Source organism: Octodon degus, unplaced genomic scaffold (assembly GCF_000260255.1).
Source record: "Octodon degus isolate 3935 unplaced genomic scaffold, OctDeg1.0 scaffold00059, whole genome shotgun sequence".
Lineage (NCBI taxonomy): Eukaryota > Metazoa > Chordata > Mammalia > Rodentia > Octodontidae > Octodon > Octodon degus.
In genome coordinates this window covers 9,007,489-9,032,958 of record NW_004524635.1, presented here as the reverse complement: position 1 = coordinate 9,032,958, position 25,470 = coordinate 9,007,489, and the positions used below count along the sequence as shown (strand labels likewise).

At 33.9% G+C, this 25,470-nt stretch overlaps 1 protein-coding gene across 1 annotated transcript in view; it reads right to left on the bottom strand.

Moving 5' to 3' along the window:
• Positions 1-25,470, bottom strand: part of Zcwpw2 (zinc finger CW-type and PWWP domain containing 2) — a 250,227-nt gene that overhangs the window by 1,488 nt on the left and 223,269 nt on the right. The window contains exons 6-8 of the mRNA XM_004634224.2: positions 10,497-10,555; positions 9,370-9,437; positions 2,323-2,447 (exon numbers count right to left, since the gene is read on the bottom strand). Coding sequence (XP_004634281.1) covers positions 2,323-2,447; positions 9,370-9,437; positions 10,497-10,555 — 252 coding nt within the window. The remainder of the gene's footprint in view (positions 1-2,322; positions 2,448-9,369; positions 9,438-10,496; positions 10,556-25,470) is intronic.

Genomic DNA, 25,470 nt, shown 5'->3' with positions numbered 1-25,470 from the left:
CAGAGAGACAAAGACAGACAAAAAGACAAAGAGTATAAGGAAGAGAAGAAAAAGTGTCCCAGGTGGTCATTTTTTACTGTTACACTGGAAATTGCTACAGCTTTGATAGCTACTCACTTCATTTAAAAGTGCACAACACCCTAAATATCCTGAACGTAGCGTGAATGCCTTTTTACAAGGCACAGTAGTTAGAGTGGCTTATGAACCAGGCAGTAGGAGGCACTCACCTGCCTGCCAGCAAGTTAAAATAATTAATTGTCACATTTTCTACTTTTGAAAGTATAAAATACAAGAATCTAAAGCAAAGAGCAAGCTCCTGCAAGGTTCTGTATTAACACTATGTATTTTACCTTAAGAAATAACAATCAGAAGTAATTTTCTGTTCTATCAAGTTACTAGTTATAATGGCAAAATAGAAGCCAGCTCTGTGGCTGTGAAAGCTCCAGGACATCATTGTAAAAATCAACCTGGCCGTAGTTTTGAAAAGACAAATTGCTAAGCCTGAAAAAATGTGTGCTCAAAACCTTATGTTATTTAAACAGAGCATAAAATAGCTATAAAAGAATAATTTTTATATTAATTATATGTATATAAGACGTGTCACCATCTATAGATCTTGTTCTCCAAAAATGTAAGACCCTTTTATGGAAAACAAACCTTTTAGAAAGGAAAATTAATCAGAAAATATGGCACTTATACTTCACTCAAATTCAGATAAAAGTTAGTAGTACTAGCATTGATTTAAAAAAAAAACCTCTTTCAACTCAATAGGAGTTCACATTAATTTAATTTAATTTAATTTTAACACATTTATATGTATAGTGGCAAACTGTATATTTCCTTAGTTTCTAACTCAATAAGGAGTTGTTAAAAACTCATCTTTTATGCTTCTTGAAAAATCACGTAATTTTGGAAGTCAGCCAAAGTGTGTAAGTCACCTTGCTAATTTCTAAATCTTTTATATTTTCTGCATATGAGAACAGTCAGATTTGGGGATGAAGAGCTGTTCAAGGTCAAATGGGAGTGAGTGTGATAAAAGACAGATTAAGAAAATCTTAACATTCATTCGCTAGAAATATGTATTCCTAATTTTCTTCTACCATACTAACTAATCTTAGATATCTGAATTTATGCTAAACATTTTCCCAGTTTACCCATTTATTCTTGAAAACGATTCTTTGGGCAGGTGATTTTCTAAATTATACAGGTCCCTAGAGGTAGGAGCAGGCCAGAGTTGGTCTCAATCTGCTCTCTTGAGTCCAGGAGCACTATCTATCTGAATCTAAGGGTACACAACTCCTTGCTGTCAGTTTTCTTCTTGTTTTGAGAACAACTATATACTTGCTAAACTTATTTTCTGACTTATTTTTCTCATACTTTCTGCATTGCTGTTTTACACTAATGAGACCTCCTATCAAAAGCCCTCATTTCATTTACAGATATACTGACTAAAATAACTAAAATACGTAATATCTAAATATCACATATTGCTGGGAAGATAGATTGGCAGTCTAAGTGCCTTCCTGGCAAGCACAAGACCTGGGTTTGATTCCCTGTACTGACCCCTACCCAGGTCCACCCTGGACCCACCAACCCAGCCACCAAAACTGGGCGTGGTGGCTCATGCCTGTAATCTCAGCGCTGGGGAGGCTGAAACAGGAGGATCACTAAGAGTCCAAGCTTCACAGAAAGACCCTGAACCAAATATATAAATTAAAAAATAAATAAATAAAATAAATCTTAAGTATTGTCTATAGCCTTAATACCCTGAATGTGCCCAATCTTGCACACAGTTGGAAAAGGGAAGGAAAAAATGATAAACCTAGATATGAATGGTATAATTTATTTCAGTGAAAAATCTATTTATTTTGGAAACAAATTCCAATGAAAATTCAGTATGTTAATTATGTAGTTTCTTTTTCACCATAGTTATACTGCTTTGTGAACCAAAGAGGATAGGTTCAGGAAGCTGCTGTTAGACTGATCCCTTCCTTCTTCCAACTGAAAAAACCAGAAATGAGAGTTTTGTCTACAAGGATCCAATCCAGCCACAGTGAGCCTCCATCTTTCTTCATTCCAGTCCCAAAGATTTAAAATTGAAATAATGCCTCTCTGCTTTTTTTTTTTTTTTTTTTGAAAAATGACATGTACTCTGGTTTCCTATAGGCTTCTAATTCATTAATCACTTCATGACAATCAAGGGCTCAAATTTCAGATGTGAAAAAGAAGTTGTGTGCAATTATAATGTACAATCAAGTAAAGTTCTGTCATTTAAAGAATTTGAAGCTGCTATTTAGGCCCAATAATAGCTACCAACATTACCTTTTCTCCTGAATTTATTTCTTCCCCTTGTTCTTGTTCTGACTCTCCAGGTGCTGCTGCAGGCTCTTGTGCTTGCTGTAGCATTTGTTCCAGCTCTTTCAGCAAACCTTCTGTCTCAGAGACAACTAAAAAAGCATCATGAATATAGTTCTAAAGGAGCAACATAATTACCCTGCACCACAGAAAGATGGAGGATCCAAGAAGCCTCTACAAACATAGCCTAGCAAAAGGCCATAACCCCTTGCTCCTCCATCTACCACAGTGACTACTAGAATCTGGCATTCTACCTCCTGCCTCTGACATTTATTGGCAGCTCACAAAAATCACAGCAGGCAAAGCAGTGGAGAGTTCATGGAACATGAACGTGTACTCAACAGGAAATAAGAAAGGAATTTTAAAATTTGGCTAAAACAGATTGATAACAGTGTTAAATAAAATTTTGGCCGATTATGAAATAGAAAGATTCCTTTTATTGGAATCACTGGAAAAACAACATTCCCTTTAAATTTTTTTTTACATTATAGCTGTCTATATTTCTATTGATGTTTGTGACTTGCTCTAAGCACTTTTTATTAAATCAACAAATATTTATTCTGTACTTAAAGGGACAAGAAATTCAAGAAAATAGATAACACAGTAACAATCCCTCTCAGTTATGAGACCTTCCTAGCCCACTTTAGCTTTACTTTATGAAAAATTTTCCTTCAAAAAATTTGGAAAAATCTTACTTTTAAGCAACTTCTCAACAAACCAGAAACCATAATAGGTTAGGTGCATCCAAGGAGATGCATTCTATAATAATTCTTAAAGGCTAAGTATGCAAACAACAAAATGCCCCACTCCAGTGGCTCTCAAAAATTGGTAGCAGACTCTACTGTAATATTCTGTAACTCAGTTGTGTCACAAATTTTCTGATCAAAGAGAATATGGGGCTAAGGGGAAAGCGATCAATGATGTAGAGTGTACCTAAGGAGAGTCACATGGAGAGAAAACATTCTCTCAGGCTTTCACAGAGAGCAAACTGGTCAAGCAATGGCGATGACTCATCCAGATGGCTGACACTGACAAAGGATCTTCAAACTGTGGTACAAGGTTTCAAGGTAAAACCTGAGGAGATTTGACTGACCTTATCAGATACAAAAGTTACATTTCTTGTTAAATACGTCTTGCTTTATCTTGGTCTTAATTATCCAGCAGAAAAGTATAAAAATGAGGTATAAAAAGTACAGCCATATTAATATCCTGACCTGTAAAAGGCTCAAGTCAACAACTTCTGACATTGCCAGTCCTAAGGATAACCCTCTACTATTATGGACTACTGGACTATATTGCAATATTTTGCTGAATTCATGCACCTACAGTATTTAAATGACAATGGAATACCCTTCTCTGACAAAACTAAACAAAAAAAGGGTATACAAATGAAGGACCATTTTGTATCTGTATATACAAAATAGTAGGACAGTTATACAGCTACTTTCTCTTAATCCAATGAGAAGGAAGATTTATAGTAATAGTGTTTGTGGACAGATATCATGTCTGCATCTTGTACTATGAATAACCACTACAAAGACAACAATATGCAATGTATTCATTATTGAAAGTGTCCTAATTGGTTTTGAAACTGTCTCATTGCTATTTGTTTCTCAATAAAATTATTAAAAAATTTGAAAGGTTGTCCTTCCAAGTTATAGAAATAAAATTAATGTGTTCTAAAAATAAGTTCCTGGTATGAGAATCACCTGGAAAATTTATTTTAAAATATGGATCCAACTTTGTCAACTGAAACAGAATTTTCTAGAGAAACATGTTTTTATTGAAGCAATGTTTTTTTGGCAGAACTGGGGACTTTTAATGAAATTAACCCACAACTTTTAATAGATTTGTGTGAGGAATCTTACTTAATAGATAAAGAAAAATTCAAGGCTCTCTGGATAAGTGGGTGCAACTAGAGAAAATACTCATAAATGAAATATATCAGACCTACATGTGTAAACAACAGAGTCTCCTTAGGATAAGAACTTGCAAGAGTAAAAAAATCTGAAAGGTACAATAGATACTGTAGAATTGAAAGGAACTACTCAAAGGAAAGGAACACCTAGGATGAGGGATAGAGAAAAGAAAGAAGGAAGAGACAAACATATGCATATACACAGGATAGTTTGGATAATTATGCTGTTGATTTCTACTGGTCTACTGAAAGAAATAGTCAATGTTTAAATTTTTTTCTTCTTTTTAATTCTTTGACAAATTTTGCATGCTTATATCTGATAATCTAAACAACAAATTTGAGGACAACAATATGCAATACAACAATCATTGTTAAATTCCTATCATTTTGTTTAGTGATAACAAAACTTTCTCTCTCTCTCTCTCTCTCTCTCTCTCTCTCTCTCTCTCTCTCTCTCTCTCTCTGGGAGGTGGAACTGTGGATTGAATTCAGGCCCAAGCGCTTATTATAGTGAGCCATCTCCCCAGCTGCCAAAATTCTCTTTAAGAAAAAATATGGGCCAGCCAAATGGCTCAGTGGAACAAAGCGCCTGCTTGGATAGGTGCAGGGACTGGGATTCCATCCCCAGCATGTTGTGCCAGCTCCGCCTCCCCACGGTACTGAGATAGTGACTGAGACTGGTCATAGTGGCGTGCACCTGTAATCTCAGCGCTTGGGAGGCTGAAACCAGAAGAATCACTATGAGTCCTATCTGTAGTGAGATTTTGTAGACCCTACACTAAAATACATTAACAAATAAACAAACTAAACACAAAAAAACACTTCTGATTATTATCATATGATTCCCCAGTGCTACTCATAAATATTGTGTTTTTCTACTTTATATTCTGAGCCTATTGAAACTGACACTGAAATTTAACGCACTGTTGAGAAGATGGATTTTGACTTATGCTGCAAAGGAATGATAGTAAACATCTCTATATTTCTAATGTTAGTCTAAAATACAATCAATTTATGATAATGAATGTCATTGTCAAATGGCACAGTAAGCTTTCTGTTTTCAACTGATCTGGAAAAATGTGTAAGCAGCCTTTTGATCAAAGTGTAGACAATGTGGTTCAAGATTTCATAAATCAGCTAGGTTCATAACACCAGCTTGACTGATGTAAAATTCTGCTTCTAAAGACTTGGAAGGCTCACTTTTCTAAATAGCTATTCCTATATTGTAAACTAAAGCTCATAATAATTTTCAGGAAATAGCAGTTATTATAATCAACAGTTTATCAAAATTGGTCAATGATATCCTCCAAGGTTAGAGACAAAAATGAATGCCTTTGATGATTACATGACCAATCATCTTATATCAGTATGGGTTATCCTGTAATTTTCTTGACTTGTTTCAATTTTTTGTTGAGCGTGAAGTGGTAATATTACAACGAGTGCAGGAAGGAAAAGAGGAAGGAAAGGAGGAAAAAGGGGGATGAAGAAAGAGAGGGAGAGAGGGAAATAGATATATCTCAATTGGAAGCTCATGACTAGCTTTTAAAAATCAGTGTGTGAACAATATTAGTTCAGGGGGCGGGGAGATGGCTTAGTAGAGTAAGCACTTCCCTGGCAAACACAAGGGTGTGAGTTCAAACCCCAGTTCCAAAAAAAAAAAAAAAAAAAAAAAAAGTACAAACCTTTCTTCTCAACGAACTAATAGAAAGTAGCTGTATCTCTATCCTAACTATCTTGTGTCTACATATATATTTTTCCACAACAAATGGTCTTTTATTTATGCTTTTGCTAAGTTATCATCATGCCTACATCTTATCTTCTGAATAACTACTATGAAGACAACAATATGCAATGTATTAATTATCGTTAACTGTCCTACTAACCTGTTTTGAAACAGTTTTAGTGCAATTTTATTTTTTTCTTATTAAAATGAAAAAACTGTATAAAAATCAACAATATTTTGATAAAAAACAAATCACTGAATAATTGTCACTGTTTTAAAGATTTTAAATGTATAAATTGAGTTCTCTTTAATCTCTACTTCTCTATCATGTTTAATGAAAACATTTCCTCTATTATTTAGAGACTAATATGAGTTACCCCAGTACTTGCATTAAAGAAAAAAATATTTAAAAATATTTTGGGGCCTATTTTTCAGTTTTTGAAAGTATTCTAGTCAAGGAGAAGGGTAAGGGAAAAAAAGGTATAAATTTTTTAATTAACCATAGATACTTTTTTCTGTGTTTGTGACATAAATATACAGATGAGTAAAGAACAGGTTGAGTTGTAACAAAAAGACCACTATTCATACAGACACAAGTAGAAATCAGAGCATGATGCTTGTTGGAAAAGTGGGATGAGGGGCAAAGGGATGAAGGGCAATGTCAGCTTCTGACCACACCACAACATACCGAGGACTGGTAGGCAAAATTTATGTTGAATCCCTAGCAGAGTAGCACATTTTTTTCCCTAGCCATATAGTCTACCTATTCAACCCAAGCTTCAAGGACCCATGATCCTCAAGGCTTACCTCATGAATCAAACCATTCTTGTATTACCATCCACTCTCTGGGTAGTATGTATATTTGTATTCAAACTTTTTTTTGAGGGGGGGGTAACTGGAAAATGAACTCAAAACATTGCACTTGCCAGGCAGATGCCTAAGCTGCTGAGCTATATCCCCAGCCTATTCGTAATTTGCTGAATTGTGTACTCCCCAAAAAAGAATGTAGAATTTAACAACAGAAACAATAAAGAAACAAAAAGATAGGAAACTAAATTAAATCAAATCAATTCATTAAGGAAAATATGAAAGGCAATAATTAATTGTAAAAGATGTTTAGACCACTTTGAATGCTACATCAAAAAATAGTCTTTGCTTTATACTTCCTAGTAAATCAAAGTAACACAGGAACTAGGTGTAAAAGTTTGATTAATTTTACTAAGCTCTGTGTCTTTGAAAATGTCATGTTACTGGGCCAGTCAGATAACTCAGCCAACTAATTTCATGCTTAGGCAGAGTGCAATGGTCCGGGTTCAATTGGCCCTGCCTGCCCCCCCCTGCCCCCGGGGCACACTGTGACAGGGACTGAGACTGGGTGTGGTGGCACACACCTATCATTCCAGTGTTTGGGGGGCTGAAAACAGGAGAATCACTATGAGTTGGATCTACATAGTGAGACCCTGGAGACCCTGTACTAAATACATAGAAAAAAAGAAAATGTCATGTTACCTTTTAAGTGCCTCAGTTTCCCAATCATTAAAATCTACTTTACAGGAGCTTGTGAAGCTTAAATAAACAAATGGATGTGAGTTATTTTGAATAGTGAAGGTATATAGTGATTGTCATAGGTACCAATCATCATTATTATTGCTATTTTCCTTTATTCATCACAGAAAAAAAATTTTTTTCCTAAACACAGAATAATAAGTGAGTTATAAAGACTAATAATGATATAGTTAATTATATTCCTGGTAACAGCTTTTACAGAAATGCAAACATACTCCACAAGTAGTATTTTTAGATAAATCTTTATTGAGCATACAATTTAAATTATTTAATGTTCCCTCAGCTCTTTCTATTAATTTCTAGAAACAGATCTGTCATTATTGGATAAAAAGGCTTCTATTGCATCTCTTTTTCATAAGTGAGGAAATGGATACTTAGAGAGATAAAAGTAACTGCACTTAATTAGTTCCCCTGCTAGTGACTAAGAGAAAAGTGAGAAAATATCCATGGAGCTTAAAGCCCACCCTGAAACAGTAAGCATAGGCCAGGAGACTAGTGCGAAATTTGATCATGTGGGGGTTTAAGCATGTTGGTCCAAGAAGTGGGACAGACATGGAAGAAGACAGTACAACTTTCATTAGTCATTTGGTGCAGGACTAACCCTACTTTACCTTTGAAGAAATGACAGCTGTCATGAATTTTAATTAAGAAGTGCATAGAAATATGAGTAGGGACTTAAAAAAAAACCTTAAGGGTTATAATTTAAAAGGAACCACTTTTTTCAAGAGGATATTCTTGAAGACTAGATATTCTTGCTTTTAATTTCATGATAGGAAGAGGGAATAAAACACAAATTAGGTTGTCTATCTTAACAAATAATATTTGAGAATTTTACCACCACACAGAATATAAGATATGTGAAGTTGTATCTCTTTCCTTGCATAGCTAATAAGATACAGTTATATACTGCTTCATGAATGGATTTCTGCTGGGCAGAGTGGGTCTTTGTATTTTCCTTTGTACATTGGAAGAAAGAAGTGTCCTCATTCTGGAGTCCTGGCTCTCCTAATGGGAAATCAGCTCAGGGATAAAGAGACATTGCCTTCCTACAGGAGTAAGTACATAAACTGATCACATGCAGCACAGGAAGGAAGTAACCAACAAAATGCACATTAATTAGTGAGCAAACAGCAGCAGATTGAGCTGGAAGAGAGATACAACAGAATTTTGTTATAGTTTAGGAAAGGAACAAATGTATTTAAAATAATTGCTCCATGCTTCTGTGCCTGCTTTAGTTTCTTTTAATGAGACTCAAAATGAATGGCCTAGTTAGTCGACTGAAATATAATGCCAGAGCATGGTGGTGGCTTTAAAGGAAAGGGACTACGGTGTTGACAGCTCCTCTGGGTTTATTGGGCTTTCAACATGAATGCCGAAGTCACATCTTGCAAATAAGCATTTGTTTGCTTTACAAGACTAATGCTAATGTAGGAGTAAGTAGATTTTGAAAAGAAACTTTCTCCCTGAATTCTATCTTACTGTGTTCTAATATTGATGACAATTTCTCTGGAACCCCCAAGTTTCTACTTCCTTTTATCATTTTGGATGCCATATATTTGGAATGGAAAAGTCTGGATTGAAACATAGTTGGCATTTCCTCTCAAAACTTCTTGTGCTCTATTTTAAAAACTAAATATACAACAAAGCTAAAGGCAATTGAAAAGCCACTCTATGTAAATGAACATGAAAAGTAACCCACTAATGTTTCTCACATTTGTATTTCTCTTTCTCTTCAAAGGAAAGTACTACATTCTGTGGGACTAGATTATAAGCAAAAGAACCAACAAAAGGAAAGGTCTCCACATACCCATATTTTCCTTTGATAATGCATCCTCTGAGCAAACAATTTCAAAAGAGCATTTTAAAAGACCTTTCCTAGAAAAAACAATTAGATATATTTAGTTTTAAAAGATTAATTATGATCATTCATCTGTATTGATTTGTAATTAAAGATTATGAATATAAAATTTTAAGATATCTTCCCAGTTATCTTACATAGTAAGAGAGACAGCACGATCAAGTGAAATACAAGAGGGGGTTAATGTCAATTTGAGTTCTTACTGATTAGGAAACACTGGTGATCTACCAAGTACTTTCCACAAATGTGTGTGTGTGTGTGTGTGTGTGTGTGTGTGTGTGTGTGTGTGAATCCTCCTGAATCCTCCTCAATATCTAATTATGTAACTCTCTTTAAATAAAGAAACTGAGAAGTTTTAAATATCAGAGAAAATAAACAATCTGGCCATTTAGCCAAAACTACGAGCATGGCAGAACTGTTTTGTCAAACTGCAAAGTGATAATGTTCCCACCGTGCAATCCTGCCTGATGCTCTTCTCTACTCATTAAGGTATTAGAAAGTTACTTAATTTCTCCAAACCACAAATTATTCATCTTTTGAATGGAGATAATCATAATATGATATATATTTGTTGAGGTTGCTGTGAAGTATAACTAAAAAAGGGCAAAAAAGTCCATTAAAAAACTCTTATCTTCTGAAAGAGTACAAAGAAGAAAAGGGAAAGGACTGTCAATTTTTAATTTAGGGTGGGATTGTTTTTACCACAACACTGATTGCAGTCTTTTACAAAATACTGTGTCTAGTTCAATGACAAATACTAAAACTTGTTATCAGTGGTTTGGTAGCTTATACTGGTTTAAAGGTCCATTTCTGGTTTGCATCACCTATTTTTAAAATAAAAGCCTGTTTCTCCTTGGTTGCTCAAGTGATATTAACCTTTAAAAATTCTGGTTCAACTTAGTTGCATGAGTATTAAATTTTCTTTGTACTACTAAAACTGCTAATTGTCAATTTATATTTTAAGAAAATTTAAACACCAGTTTTCCCTAATGAAAAAATGAAAGATTCAGAGAAATGTCATATAATATAGTATATCTCAATTTTATCACTATACTTTTTAATGTTATAAAGCATACCTTTTCCTTTTCCTAATGTTAGGCTTTTTCTTTTCAATCATATTTTTGGAAACTTGCATCTATAAAACAATAGCAAAAGTATGAGTTAATACATATGCAATTGTATTTTCTCAGTGTAAAAGTGAGTCCTATATGGTGGATATAATTTAGCTGAAGAAAAATTCTTCTTCATTCTCCTGGAAATCTAATCAATCACATCACAGTAACTGCAACTGCATCAATCGTCTCAACTGCTAAAAAGAGTAAAGCAGCCTAATATGGATGTACATATTATATATTATACACCATCTCCTTTCATGTTCTTTCATAAGTATGTAGGGCTGGAGAGATGGCTCAGTGGTCTAAAGCACCTACTTGAAACAAGCTTGGCAAAGCACAGGGACCGCGGTTCGATCCCCAGCACCACATGCCAGCCCGCCCCGCCCCCTGGTGGGCTGAGCTGGCCACACACACACACAGTAAATAAATGTAATAAATAAAAATAAATAAATATTTAAAAAAAATAAGTATGTAAAAATACTAACTATAACAACATCTAAGATTTATGCATTGTATATGTCATTTTAAAGAAAGAAAAGTCAGATTCCAGAAGCAGAAGAAATGCCAAGCTGTATATGTGGAATTACTCAAGATTTTGTACCAGGGCTGGACCAAGGAGAGTTAGGATGGGGCTTTCTGTGTTTAAGAAATGACAAACGCAATGTTTTGGGAGTGGTATTGATTAGCCAATTGCACTGATAATATATAAAGCCCGAGGACTTCAAAAGGATGAAAGAGAATGAGCAAAATTTTGCTTATCAGGACTGAAAGGCAACTAAGTAGCATGTAGTCTGATGTGGGGAATTAAATGGGGCAAAAGCAGTAAAACTAAAAGAAAAACGAATAGTAGGTTCTTCTTTCCCATCCCAGTTATTCTTTCCTTTTGAGTAGTTTCTTTCCCTTTCACAATATCTATTGTACCTTTTGTATCATATTTACTCTTTCAGTTTCTTATCGTAGGGAGAAAATACCATGTTCACACATGCAGGTCTAATTTATTTCAATTGAAGCTGTCTCAATGCTATTTCTTTTTCAATAAAATTAATATTAAAAAATAATTTACTTCATTTATGAGTATGGTTTCTGGTTGCACCTATTTACCTATAAAAACTTTGAGTTTATTTTTCTTTATAGCTGAGTAATATGCCATTGCGTAAAAAATGCCACATCACTTTTTAATTATATTTAAAATAAAAAAAACTAATCCAAGTTACTCCCAAAAATAAACCCATTTTCATGCAAATAAGAAAATAATAAGCTTATATGATTGGCAAGAAAAATACAATTTTTATCTCCTATAAATGTCATGATTTTCAAATCAAATAACTAACATGAAGATTTATGCAGGAATTCCAAAACAATGAGACAGAAGTAAGCACCAAAGCTGAGAAATTAATATGAAGACTTTATAGAATTTACAACAGTAATTCAAAAGTGTTACAACTAAAGGCACACAAATTATTCTGGAGAATAAAAAACTATGAAATAATTATACTTGCATTCTACAGTTCAGGTGAAATAAAATTCAAAAACAAGCAAAATTAACATATGATACTAGAAATCAAAATACCAGTTGCTCTTGGAGCTTAGAAGAAAAAGCAAAGAGCATAAGAATATTCTCCATGGAAATATTTTGTTTCTTTATCTGGTGCTAGTTAAAAGGGAAAGCCAATTTTGTAAAAATGCAACAAGTTTTATTTACATTAATAACTTGAAATTTTACATATTTTGCATGAGAGTAAAATATTTTAAAAGTAATTATGTTGGTCTGGCCAAATAGCTCAGCAGTTTAAAGTGCCTACAAGCAGGCCCAGGGACCAGGGGTTCAATCCCCGGGGCACGCTGAGACAGCCATTGAGACTGAGTGTTGTGGCACACCCCTGTAATCCCAGCTCTTGGGAGGCTGTAAACAGGAGAATCACTAGGAGTCTAATCTAGTAGTGAGACACTGAACACCCTGTAGACCCCCTCCCTAAAATACAGAAAAAAGTAACTATCTTTTAACTTATTAAAGAGATTAAAATCAAATAAAAACACATTGAACAAATTGGTTCCCTGCAGATTTCATGGCCAATGGAATTTTTAAAACAAATAATAATTCTAAAAAAAGTCTTTGAATTAAAAATTCAGTAAATAGGGCCGGGGAGATGGCTCAGTGGAATAAGTGCTTCCCTGGCAAGCGCAAAGGCCTGAGTTCAATCCCTGGTTCCGCCAAAAAAAAAAAAAAAACAAACAAACAAATAAAAATTCAGTAAATGATTTATAAAGCTGATATATTATAGAAGGAATAAATATACTGGAAGTTAGATTTGAAGATATCACCAATTCTACAAAAGAAAATAGTTTTTGGAACAGCAGTTTAAAAGTATAGAGATTAAATGATAATGTCTACTATACTTTTAGGAATGTTATAAGGGCAATATCAAAACAAAAAGGAAGAAAAAAATATTTGAAAATATAAAGATGTTTCAAAATTAAATATAAAGACTATAGAAGTCCATTGTGCTGAACTCTTGAGTTCAGTGCCAGACTCTTGAGGTTTTTTTCCTAACTGACAATATCGGACACCCACAACCAAAAGGAGAATTTTAATGTGGCTCACGATTTGAGGAGATTCAGTCAATGTTGGGCTAGATCCAAGTCAAAAACATGGGGAAGAATCATGGCAGAGCAAAGATGCTTACTTCATGTGTACAGGAAGCAGAACAGTTGAATAACACCAGGAAGAAAGGAGCCAGGGCCCATATATAGTACCCACATTTAGGCATTCATTACCTACCTAGATACACCCAAAGATATCACTAAGAATCTACATTATAATATATAGTCATGAAACTTTACTCAACAAAAAAAAAGAAAGAAAAATGAATGAAAGAAAGAAAGAAAGAAAGAAAGAAAGAAAGAAAGAAAGAATAAGTTAAAGTACATGAAAGCAATCAGAGAGAAAAGATAAGTTACAAGCCAAAACAACCAGATGATAAAAGATACCATATTAACACTATTGAGGTCTATATTTTCAAATAATCTGTACCTAATAAAGTATAATTCAAGAAGGTAGCCATATCCTCATGTGACAGAGGCTGTATGAGGAAATGAAATTATTTTTTCTGTTTTTAATGTTGATTTCATTGATTATTAAAATGTCAAAATTTTAAAATGACATTTCTAAAAAAGTTAAAAAGATACAAGTTTGAAGAAAGAGCTACTAAAGGATATACTTGGGAGGAAGAAGAATGAACCTAGAACAATGAAAAATTAAAGATATGCATATTAACTGCAAAACATTGTGTGAATCTAAATGAATACTCACCTAATAGCAGACAAATTGGTAGTGTGATAAATAATAAGTAGGACTTATAAAAATAAACAGCTCACCTCACCTCAGTGGGTCGACTGGGAAGGAGCCATGGGATTGGTAGCCATCAGGGCCCAGCAGTCAATGTGGACAGGGCTCAGATGGAAGGAGCCAAACACAGAAAACAGACCCAAGCCAGGTTGAGGCAGTCAATTCAAGTTCACTAGAATTCAAGTTCACTAGACCTGATGAACTGAGGCATACTGCTGGGCCCAGCCGAGTCTAGAACAAGGCCTAGGCCTACAAGAGCCTCCTTGTGGAACAGAGGTGGCAGCATGTAACTGGGGTGAACTAGTCTGCCTTGAATATTCCAGGCACATGAAGGAGAGGTGACCAGACAGAAGTGAGGGGAACTAATTGAAATACAAATTGCAAATTTAAGATCTGTTTTGCTACACAGCTATACTGTTTTCTCCTGTCATCTGAAGCACAACCCATTAGTTACAAACATTTGTCAATTTCTAAATTTCACTAGCTGTTATTAGTATTACTAATTGTACTACTGTAAATAGGAAACCATACCTGCCTTAGCCACGTGTTCTCCCTTGGGTAATAATACCAGGAAATGCTTGGGTAATAACTGCATCAAGCCATACACCAAGGGACAGAGGACAGTGTCAAGTGGAAACCAATACCTCACTCTTAATTAAAAGAGAAAGCAAAATGTTGAGACACATACAATACAAGAATCTCTGACACAGGAGAGATACCTAAAAAACAGATTCTTCTCTGTCTGAAGTGAAACACAAACTTTCATAAAGTGGTATCAACGAAATCACAATACAGGGCACTCTCTGAAATAGAAAATGACAAAAGAAAGGAGAGAAAAACATTCTCAGCCCCTGAGCCCATGCAGAACAAACCCAGGAGACATAAGCATAGAAGAAATTGGAAGCCACATAACTTCAATGTCTGCAATAGCAATTGAAGTAAAGAAACAACTGCAGAAAGGTATACAGGAAATCAAATCAGAAATAATCTCACAAGAAAAAATAAGAAATGATTATAATGAAAGAATTACTGTTTCTAAAGAAAATGCTGAATAAAATAGAGGAGAATAGAAAAATAATGAAAACCTTTAATGAGAAATATAGGAAAAAAAATAGAATGCATGAAACAGATTCAAAGAGATATACAAGAAATTTAAAAAACTGCATTAAAAGTTGACAAAAGTATTTGAATGAAAATGAAGATGGACTTTTAGACCTTAAAAAACACCATTAAAACTAGTGAAAAAGGTAAGGAAAGATCTCTTAAAAACAGCTAGAATCTAGGAAATAATAATTCAACAGCTATAATACAATGCAAAGATGAACAACATAAGACTAATAGGCATCAATGAGAAAGAAGAAGGAAACACAAACAACATAAAAAAGACTATGGGCAGAAGTAATAGCAGAAAACTTCCCATATACAGGGAAATAATCTCACATTTAGTTAACCAAGACATCTAGAACTTCAAATGATATTAACTCAACTAAAACTATACCCAGACATATAATAATAAGGATCCAAGAAATTCAGCAGAAAACAGAGTACTAAAAGCCACTAGAAAAAAGAAACAGATCTCATTTAAAAGGAAAATCCATCAGAATAATAGCAGTTTTCACCACAAAAACAATCAGCTTAATAAGAGCATGGAGTGAAGTACTTCAAATTCTACAAGAAAACAAATTCCAACCCATATTGATGTATCCTGCAAAACTCTCTTTCAAGTTTAATGGAGACGTGAAATACTTCCATGACAAAGAACAAATAAATTCACGACAATCAAACCAGCCCTACACAGAGTACTGAAAGATATTCTAGAAAAGGATCAAAATGCCCACAGTTCCAAGAATAACAACAGAAAGAACTCACCAAAAAAGGCAAACTATTAAACACTGGAGAAAAGTAGAGAACCAACAGCATGAAAGTAACAGGACAAACAAAGCTCAATATATATCAGTTATAACCATGAATATAAATGGATTCAATTCACCAATTAAAAGAAATAGAATGGCAGAGCGGATTAAGAAACAAAATTGAACAATATGCTGTAAACAAACACAGTTAACTGATAAAAAAAAAAATCCATAGGCTGAAAGTCAAAGGATGGAAAACAATACTATATGATGCAAGAGCTTAGAAAAAAGCAAGAACAGCTTACCTATTCACATACCATCTGAACTTCAAACCAAGAATGATCAAACAAGATAAATAAGGTCACTATATACTGGTTAAGGGAAAAATCCAAAAGGAAGAAATACCAGTCATAAATATGTATGCACCAAATATGGGAACACCCAACTAATAAGACAAATTTAAAAGTCATTTAAAATTTTATAAGCAATATCACAATATTAACAAGGGACCTTAACAACCTCGTTACCTCAAAAAGATAGGCCAAGTAGATAAAAAAAATTAGCAAACAAGTAGCAGAACTGAAGAAAATCTTTAAACAAATGGAGTAGTGGACAGAGGTCTCTGTCCGACACTTAAATACACATTATTCCTTTCAGCTCCATATGGGATGCTTTCTAAAATAAACCACATACTAGTTTATAGATCATGCATAAGTATATACAAAAAACATAAATTATCCCATGCATATTATCTGACCATAGTACAATGAAACTGGAAATTAATGACAAAAGAAACTACAAAAACCTCATAAACATATGGAAATGAAATAACACCTTTCTCAGCAACCAATGGGTAAGAGATGAAATTAAACAGTATCTACAATTCAATAAAAATTCAAACACAATTTACCAGAATTTATGGGTGAAATGAAATCAGTTCTCAGAGGGAAATTTATACAGGTGAGCACACACATTAAGCAAGAACAAATAAATACCCTAATGCTGCACCTCAAACTTCTATAAAAACAAGAGTAAACCAAGCCAAAAGCCCAAAGCCCAAAGACAGGAAGAAATTATAAACATTAGGACAGAAATTAATGCAATTGAGACAAAGTAAAAAGGACAGACAGTTAATGAATCCAAAATCTGGTTCTTTGAAAGATCAAATAAAATTGACAATGCCCAGTCAACCCTCTCCAAAAAATAAAGGAAAAACTCAAATTCAAGCAATAAAGAATGAAAAGGGAACAATTACTACAGTCTGGAAATTCAGATCATCAATAGCTATTTTGAAAACCTTACTCGCAAAGGATCAAAGACACAAGAAATGAACAGATTCCTAGATGGGTTAAAAAATGCCAAACTAAAGCAAGAAGATATAAAAACTCTGAATAAACCAATATCAGCCATTGAAATTGAAAATAAAACAAAAAAATTTAAGGACAAAGAAAATCCCATGTCTTGATGAATTCACAGCTGAATTCTACAAGAAATTTACAGAAGATTTAATCCCAATACTCTTCAAAATCATCTAAAAAATTACAAATAAACCAATACTTCCCAAATCATTCCTGGAGACAAGTATGCTGATACCAAAACAAGAAAAATATATAATCACAAAACAGAATTACAAGCCAAATTCTCTCATGAATATAGATGCAAAAATTCTCATAAAACACTAGCAAATAGCATACAACAAATAATCAAGATTATACATCATAACCAGGTAGGATTAATCTCTGGGAGGCAAAGATGGCTCAACATATGCAAATTTATAAATGTAATACACTATATCAATAGAGTCAAATCAAAAAACCATGTGATCATTTCAATTGATGCAGAAAAGGCTTTTGATAAAGTCCAACACTCATTCATGATTGAAGCCCTACAAAAAATTGGAATAGATGGCCTATGACTCAACCTAATAAAAGCCATATATGAAAAACCAACAGCCAACATCATTATAAATAGAGAAAAACTGAAAGCTTTTACTCTGAATTTAGGGACAAGACAAAGACGACCTCTATTACTACTCCTATAGTTCTGGAATCATTAGCTAGAGCCATTAGACAAGAGAAAGAAATAAAAGGAATAAGAATAGAAAAAGAAGAAGTTAAATTATCACTATTTATAGATGACATGATACTCTACTTGAAAGACCCAACCCCCCACCAACAAGCTCCTAAATTAATAAACAAATTAGTTGCATAGTAGAATACAAATTCAACACCCAAAAAATCAATAGTATTTGTTTACACAGATAACAAACTCACTGAGAGAGAATTAGAGAAACAATACTCTTCACAATCACATCCAAAAAATGAAATACTTAAGAATTAATCGAATAAATGAAGTAAAAGATCTATGCAATGAAAAATACATCCCTCAAAAAAAAAAGATATCAAAGAAGATTTCAGAAAATGGAAATATATTCCTTGCTCCTGGATAAGAACCAACATTGTGAAAATGGCCATACTTCCAAAACTGTTATATAGATTTAATGCAATAGCTATCAAAGTACCATCAACGTACCTCACAGTTCTAGAGAAAACATTCTGAATACTTATTTGGAACCAGAAAAGACCTAGAATAGCAATCCTGGGCAACAAGGGCAAGGCAGGAAACATTATAATCCCTGATTTGAAATTATACTACAAAGCTACAATCATAAAATCAGCATGGTACTGGCAGAAATACAGACCCAAAGAAGATCAATGGAACAGAATAGAAGATGCAGATACAACTACAAACACACTCGGCCATCTTATCTTTGAAAAAAGGTGCAAGCATGTTCATTAGAAGAAAGACAGTTTCTTTAACAAATGGTGCTGTACAAACTGGTTCTCCACATGCCAAAAACTAAAACTAGATCTGGGTATATAGCCATGCACTAAATTAAAATCAAAATGGATTAAAGATCTAAACATTAAAATAGAAACACTAAATCTCATGAGAGGAAATTTAGGTGAAATCCTTGAAGACTGTCATGGTTTCTGTCTACTTGTCCCCTGAAAGTCTCAGTCATGGGGAGGACTCCTAGAGTTTATGATTAACTCATGATCCATTGGTATTATGCATGTTAGTGCTGCTGGAATTATGGGTGTGACTACTGCACCCACACTATGCCAGACAGCCTGAATGCAATATAAGGGAGACAGACTTGCTTTCTGCTGCCATTGTTGCTGTTACTCCTCCCTTTTGCTCTTGCCTTTTTTCTCTCTTATGCCACCATGAACTGCTGCCCTCTGCCATGTGCCAGTCTGCATTGAAGCCAGCTGAGTAAGGACTGAAATCTTTATGAACTTTGAGCTAAGTAAACCTTTCCTTTCTTCATATTCAGTGTCATTTATTTGTCCCAGTAACTAGAGAAGAGTAAATGAGACAAAGACAGAGGAGTAGGCAGATAGTTCATGAACAAAAACCAAACTACATGGAAACAATGCCAAAGAATCAACAACTGGAATTTCATCTTATTGAGAAGTATATGCATGTGAAAGAAATCACCAACAAAGTGAAGACAACCCACAAATATGGAAAAAATAATAACCAACAATCACTCAAAGAACTTCTATCTAAATGATATAGAGAATTTTTAAAAAATTGGCCCCCTAAATTTGAAGATCCAATCCAGAAATGGACATCTGAGATAAATACACACTTCTCAGAAGAAGAAATGCAAGTGGTAAATAAATACATGAAAAAAATGTTCCACAGCACTGGCCATTCAAGAAAGGCAAATTCAAACAATATTTAGATACCATCTCATCCCAGAAAGAAGGGTTATCATAAAGAAATCAACTAATAATGAATACTGGACAGGATGTGGGGGAAAAAGAAAACCTTCTACACTATTGGTGGGAATGTAGACTGGTGAAACCACTATGGAAATCAGTGTAGAGACTCCTAGAAAACTAGGACTAGAAATCTCATTCTATCTAGCTATTCCTTTTCTGGGCATTTTTCCCAGAAGAAGTGAAAACATATCATATATGATACATGTGCACCTATATTTATAGCAGCACAATTTGTCAACTCAAGTGTTCATCACTTGAGGAATGGATGAAAAATATTTGGTATTTTTATACAATGGAGTAATACTCAGCTATAAAGAAAGACAAACTCAAAGATTTTATAGGTAAGTGGATGCAACTAGAGGCTACACTCCTAAGTGAAATAAGTCAGATGCGATGCACATGTGTAAATATTTAATAGTCTTCCTAGAGTAATAACCTGAAGGAATAAATAAAACCTGAAAGGTATAATATAGTAAAACAGAAAAACACTGAACTTAAGGACTAAACAATGAAGATGAGAGAAAGGAGAAAGGTAGGGTAAAAGAAGGAAGAAAATCATGCAAGTATATATACAGGGTGGCTGAGATGATTTTACTAATAATTTTAATCAGTGTTTTGAAAATAGCAGTTAATGTTTGGAATTTCACCCTGACTAAAATTATATGCTGATATCTGTGATCGGAGCAACTACATCAAAGACAACATTGTGTAATACAGAAGCCATGGTTGAATATCTCTCATCTTGGTCTTCTAAATGTGTACTGTTTCTAATGTCTTATCAATTATTCTACTCTCTTTAAAATATTTTTAAAAATACAAGGAAAACAATATTTCTTGAAAGCAAATGCTAATATTCAATTATTTGCCCAATCTTGCTTAACTATATCTGTTAATCTAAGCAACAATTTCATGATAAAAATAGATAATATAACAACCACAGTTAATTAGCTATTCCTGTTTTGAAAATCTGTAACACATGTATTATTGTATGTTACCCTGTTTCTGTCATTTTTTCTGTTCCTACTTCCTTCTGTTTTTACTCTGCCCATTTCTGGATTAGGTCTTTAAATTTTGGGGTCTTAATGTTTTGTAGTTCTTTATAAAATTTAGAGAGAAGACCTTTGTCTGAGTGTTTATTAGTTAAGATTTTTTCCAAATATGTGGGTTGTTTTTCACTTTGTTGGTAATGTCTTCTTGACATACAAAAACTTCTCAATAAGAGGAGGTCCCAGTTGTTAATTCGTTCAAGTGTTATCCATGTGTGCAGTTTGATTTTGTTCATGAACTGTTTGCCTACCCTATGTCTTAAAGAGTACCTCCCAATTTCTCTTCCAGGAGATTTAGTGTTTCTGTTTTAATGTTTAGATCTCTATTCCATTTTGACTTTAGTTTAGTGCATGTTGATAGGCCTGGGTCAAGTTTTACTTTTTGGCATGCAGAGAACCAGATCTTTAAGCACCACTTATTAAAGAGGTTATCTTTTTTCCAGTAAGCATGTTTGGCCCCTTTGTGGAAGATAGGGTGGCTGAGTGTGTGTGTAGTTGCTTCTGCAACTTATAATCTATTTCACTGACCTTCAGGTCTATTTTTTGCCAAAACCATGCTGATTTTATCACTGTAGCTTTGTAGTATAATTTCAAGTCAGGAATTGTAATGCCTCCTGCCTTGTCTTTGTTGCCCAGGATTGCCTTTGCTATTCTAGGTCTTTTCTGGTTCCAAATAAATTTTAGGCATGATTTCTCTAGGTCTGTGAGGTATGTTGGTGGTAGTTTGATAGAGATTGCATTAAATCTGTACAGCAATTTTGTGGCTATCTTTGTAATGTTGACTCTTCCTATCCAGGAGCAGGGAATAACTTTTTTATTTTCTGAAATCATCTATGATCTTTTTTCAGACAACTGAAACTTTCATTGAATAGTTCTTTTGCTTTGCTTGTTAGATTAATTCCTAAGTATTTATTTTCCATGGTGCTATTGTAAAAGGTATTGTTTCTCTAATTTCCCTCTTAGTATGTTTGTTATCTGTGTAGAGGAGTGCTATTGACTGTGGGTATTGACTTTGTAGCCTGCTATGCTCCTGAATTTGCATCATAATTCTAGTATCTTCCTGGTAGAGTTTTTTGGATCTTTAAGTAGAATTTCAGGTGATCTGCAAATAATGATAGATTAACTTATTCTTTACATATTCTTATTCCTTTTATTTCTTTCTCTTGTCTAATGGCTGTAGCTAAGATTCCAGAACTATATTAAATAGGAATGGTAATAGAGGACATCTTTGTCTTCTGTCAGATCTAAGAGTAAAAGTTTGCAGTTTTTTCACATTTAGAATTATGTTAGCCATTGTGTTGTCATAGATAGTTTATCAGATTGAGGTAGAGGCCATCTATGCCAATGTTCTGTAGTACTTTGACATGAAAGAGTTTTGGACTTTGTCAAAAGCCCTTTCTGCATCAATTGAAATGATCATGTGGTTTTTTTTTTTTGGATATGACTCTATCAATATAGTGTAATACATTTATAGATTTGCACATAGTGAACCATCCTTGCATCCCTGGGATGAATTACTTGCTCATGGTGGACAATGTTCTTGATGATTTGCTGTATTCTATTTGGGAGAATTTTATTAAAGATATTTGCATCTACATTCATGAGGGAGATTGGAATGTAATTCTTTTTATTAGTTGTGCCTTTTCCTGGTTCTGGTATTTGTATAATGCTTGCTTTCAGGAATGATTTAAGACTATTTCATTTTCATTCTCATTGAAGAATTTAAGGAGTATTGAGATTATATCTTCTCTAAATTTCTTGTAGAATTCAGCTTTGAATCCATCCGGACCTAGACATTTCTTTGACAGTAGGGTTTTTTTTTTTTTTTTACTATGTTTCGTATTTCATTGGCTGTTATTGGGTTATTGAGAGTTGTTATTGAGATTTTTTTGATTCAGTTTTCATATTTTGTACCTTTCTAGAAATCTGTACATTTCTTCTGTGTTTTCAATTCTGTGATAGCAAAGATTTGCAAATTAGATATTGATGACCTTCTGAATTTCCACTGTGTCTATGGTAATTTCAGGCTTATCATTCCTTATTGCTTCAATTTGAGTTTTTTTCTTTCCTCTTTTTGATGAGGTTAGCTAGGAGCTTATCAATTTTATTTAGTCTTTCAAAGAATGATTTTTTGATTTGTTATTTCGTTCTATTGTATTCTTCATCTTGATTGCATTAATTTCTGCTCTAATCTTTATACTTTGTTCCAGTCTTTGTGTTTTTGTTGTGGTTTGCTCTTCCTTTTCTACATATTTGAGGTGTAGCATTAGGGTATTTATTTGTTCCTATTCTGTTTTTCTAATGTGTGAGTTCACAGCTATAAATGTCCCTCTAATAACTGCTTTCATTATATCCCATAAATTCCGATTAAGTTGTGCTTGAATTTTCATTGAATTGTAGATACTGTTCAATTTCTTGTTCAATTTCATCTGTGACCCATTGGTTGCTGAGTAGGGTGTCGTTTAATTTCCATGTATTTATGGGTTTTTTTTCTGGTTTCTTTTGTCATTTATTTCCAGTTTCATTGAACTGTGGTCAGATAACATGCATGGGATAATTTCTGTTTTCATACTTAAGCATGACCTATGGACTAGTAGGTAATCTATTTTAGAAAATGAAAATTGTGCAGCTGAAATAAATGTGTAATCTGCTGTGGTTGGGTGGAACACTCTGTATATGTCCACTAAGTCCATTTGTTCCAAGTTCTGGCTCAGTTCTTCTACTTCGTTGTTAATATTTTGTCTGCCTGACCTATCTTTTTGGGATAAGGGGGTGTTAAGGTCTCCTGTTAAGATTGTGGTATTGGATGTAAGATTTTTCATGTTGCTTAAGATTTGTCTTATATAGTTGGGTGCTCCTTTTTTGTGCATACATATTTATGAGTGTTACTTCTTTCTCTTGAATATTTCCCCTAACCCACATGTAGTGGCCTTCTTTATTTCCTTTGATTATTGTGGTTTTAAGACTGTCTGAGATTAGCATTGCTACCCCTGCTTTTCTGTGAGGTGCAGGGGTATATAGTATTGTTTTCCATCTTTTGACTTTCAGCCAATGAATTTCTGTATGAATTAAGTATGTTCCTTGTTTACAACATATTGTTGGATTTTGTTTCCTAATCTACTGTGCCAGTCTAATTGTTTTAATTGGTGAACTGAGTCTATTTACATTGATGGTGGTAATAGAAATGCATTGACTTATGTTTGACATGTCATTTACCTGGTGGTGTTTATACTTTTTCTCATGTGTTTAACTGCTTGCCCTATTTGGTGGGTTCTTTCCATTTTAATTAATGGACTTCTGGCCATTTGGGTCCCTTTCTAGAATATCTTTTAGTAGTGTGTGTAGGGTTGGCTTTTTCATCATGAAATTCTTCATGGAAGTATTTGACTTCTCCATCAAACTTGAAAGTTTTGCAGGGTATAGTAGTCTGAGCTGGAATTTGTTTTCATGGATGACTGGAAGTACTCTGCTCCATGCTGTATTTGACTTCATGATTTGTGAAGAGAAATCTGCCATTATTCTGATGGATTTTCCTTTAAATGTGATCTTTTTTCTTTTCTCTATCAGTTTTTAATATATTTTTCTTGTGCTTTATTTCTGGGATCATCACTATATGTCTGGGTGTGGTTTTAATTGGGTTGATGTTATTTGGAGAAATATATACTTCAATTATCTGAATCTCAAATTTTTTCCTCTTATTTGGGAAATCTTTTGCTAGTACTTCTGCCATATGCTTTTTATATCATTTGCTTTGACTCTTTTTTCTCCTTAATGCCTATCAGTCTTATGTTGTTCATCTTTGCATCATCTTGCAGATGTTGAATTTTTTTTCTTGCATCCTAGTTCTTAATTATTAATTTTATTGAGAAACAAATAGTAATGAGACAGTTTCAAAACTGATTAGTAGTACAGTGTCAATAACTAATACAATGCATATATTTTCTTCTTAGTGATTATTCATAGTACAAGGTGCAGACATGATATCCTGTCCAAAAACACTATTAGAACAACTCCTTCTATTGACTCAATTAAGAGACAATAACTGTATATCCATCCTAACTATTTTGAATGTGCAGTACAAAATGATCCTTCATTCGTATCACAATTTTTTGTTTAGTTTTGTCAGAGAAGGGTATTCCATTGTCATTTAAATACTGTAGGTGCATGAATTCAGCAAAATATTGCAATATAGTCCAGTAGTCTATAATAGTAGTGAGTTATCCGTAGGACTGGCAATGTCAGAAGTTGTTGACTTGAGCATTTTGCAGCTCAGCATATTAATATGGTTTTACTTTTTATACTTCGTTTTTATATTTTCTGCTGGATGGTAACACCAAGATAAAACAAGATATATATAACAAAAAATTTAACTATTGTATATGACAAGAACAGTCAAATCCCCGCAGGATTTATCCTGAATCCCTTTACCACAGTTTGTAGATCCTTTGTCACTGTCAGCCATGTGGATGAGTCACAGCCATTGCTTGACCAATTTGCTCTCTGTGAAAGCCTGAAAGAATGTTTCCTGTCCAGGCGACTCTCCTTAGGTGCACTCTACATCAACAATCACTTTCCTCTGTGGCCCCATAATCTTCTTGATCAGAAAATTTGGGAAACAAATGAGTTACATGATGTTACAGTACAAGTCCTCCTATGTCCTGAGTGCTAATTGACATAGAAAGGCTAGGGCCAAAATGTTGGTTGTCCTTGCAGCCCTACTTTTTTTCTAATTTTTGATCTGCAAACTTAGATTGTTAACCCTTCAGAAGAGAAGCTTATTATTATTACCCCACAACATAGACAGTTGAGATTAACCTCATCACCTGTCTGAATATCAAACATCTTAGGCATAACATGTAACAGGTATTTTCCATCAAGTATTGATACGTTAAACTG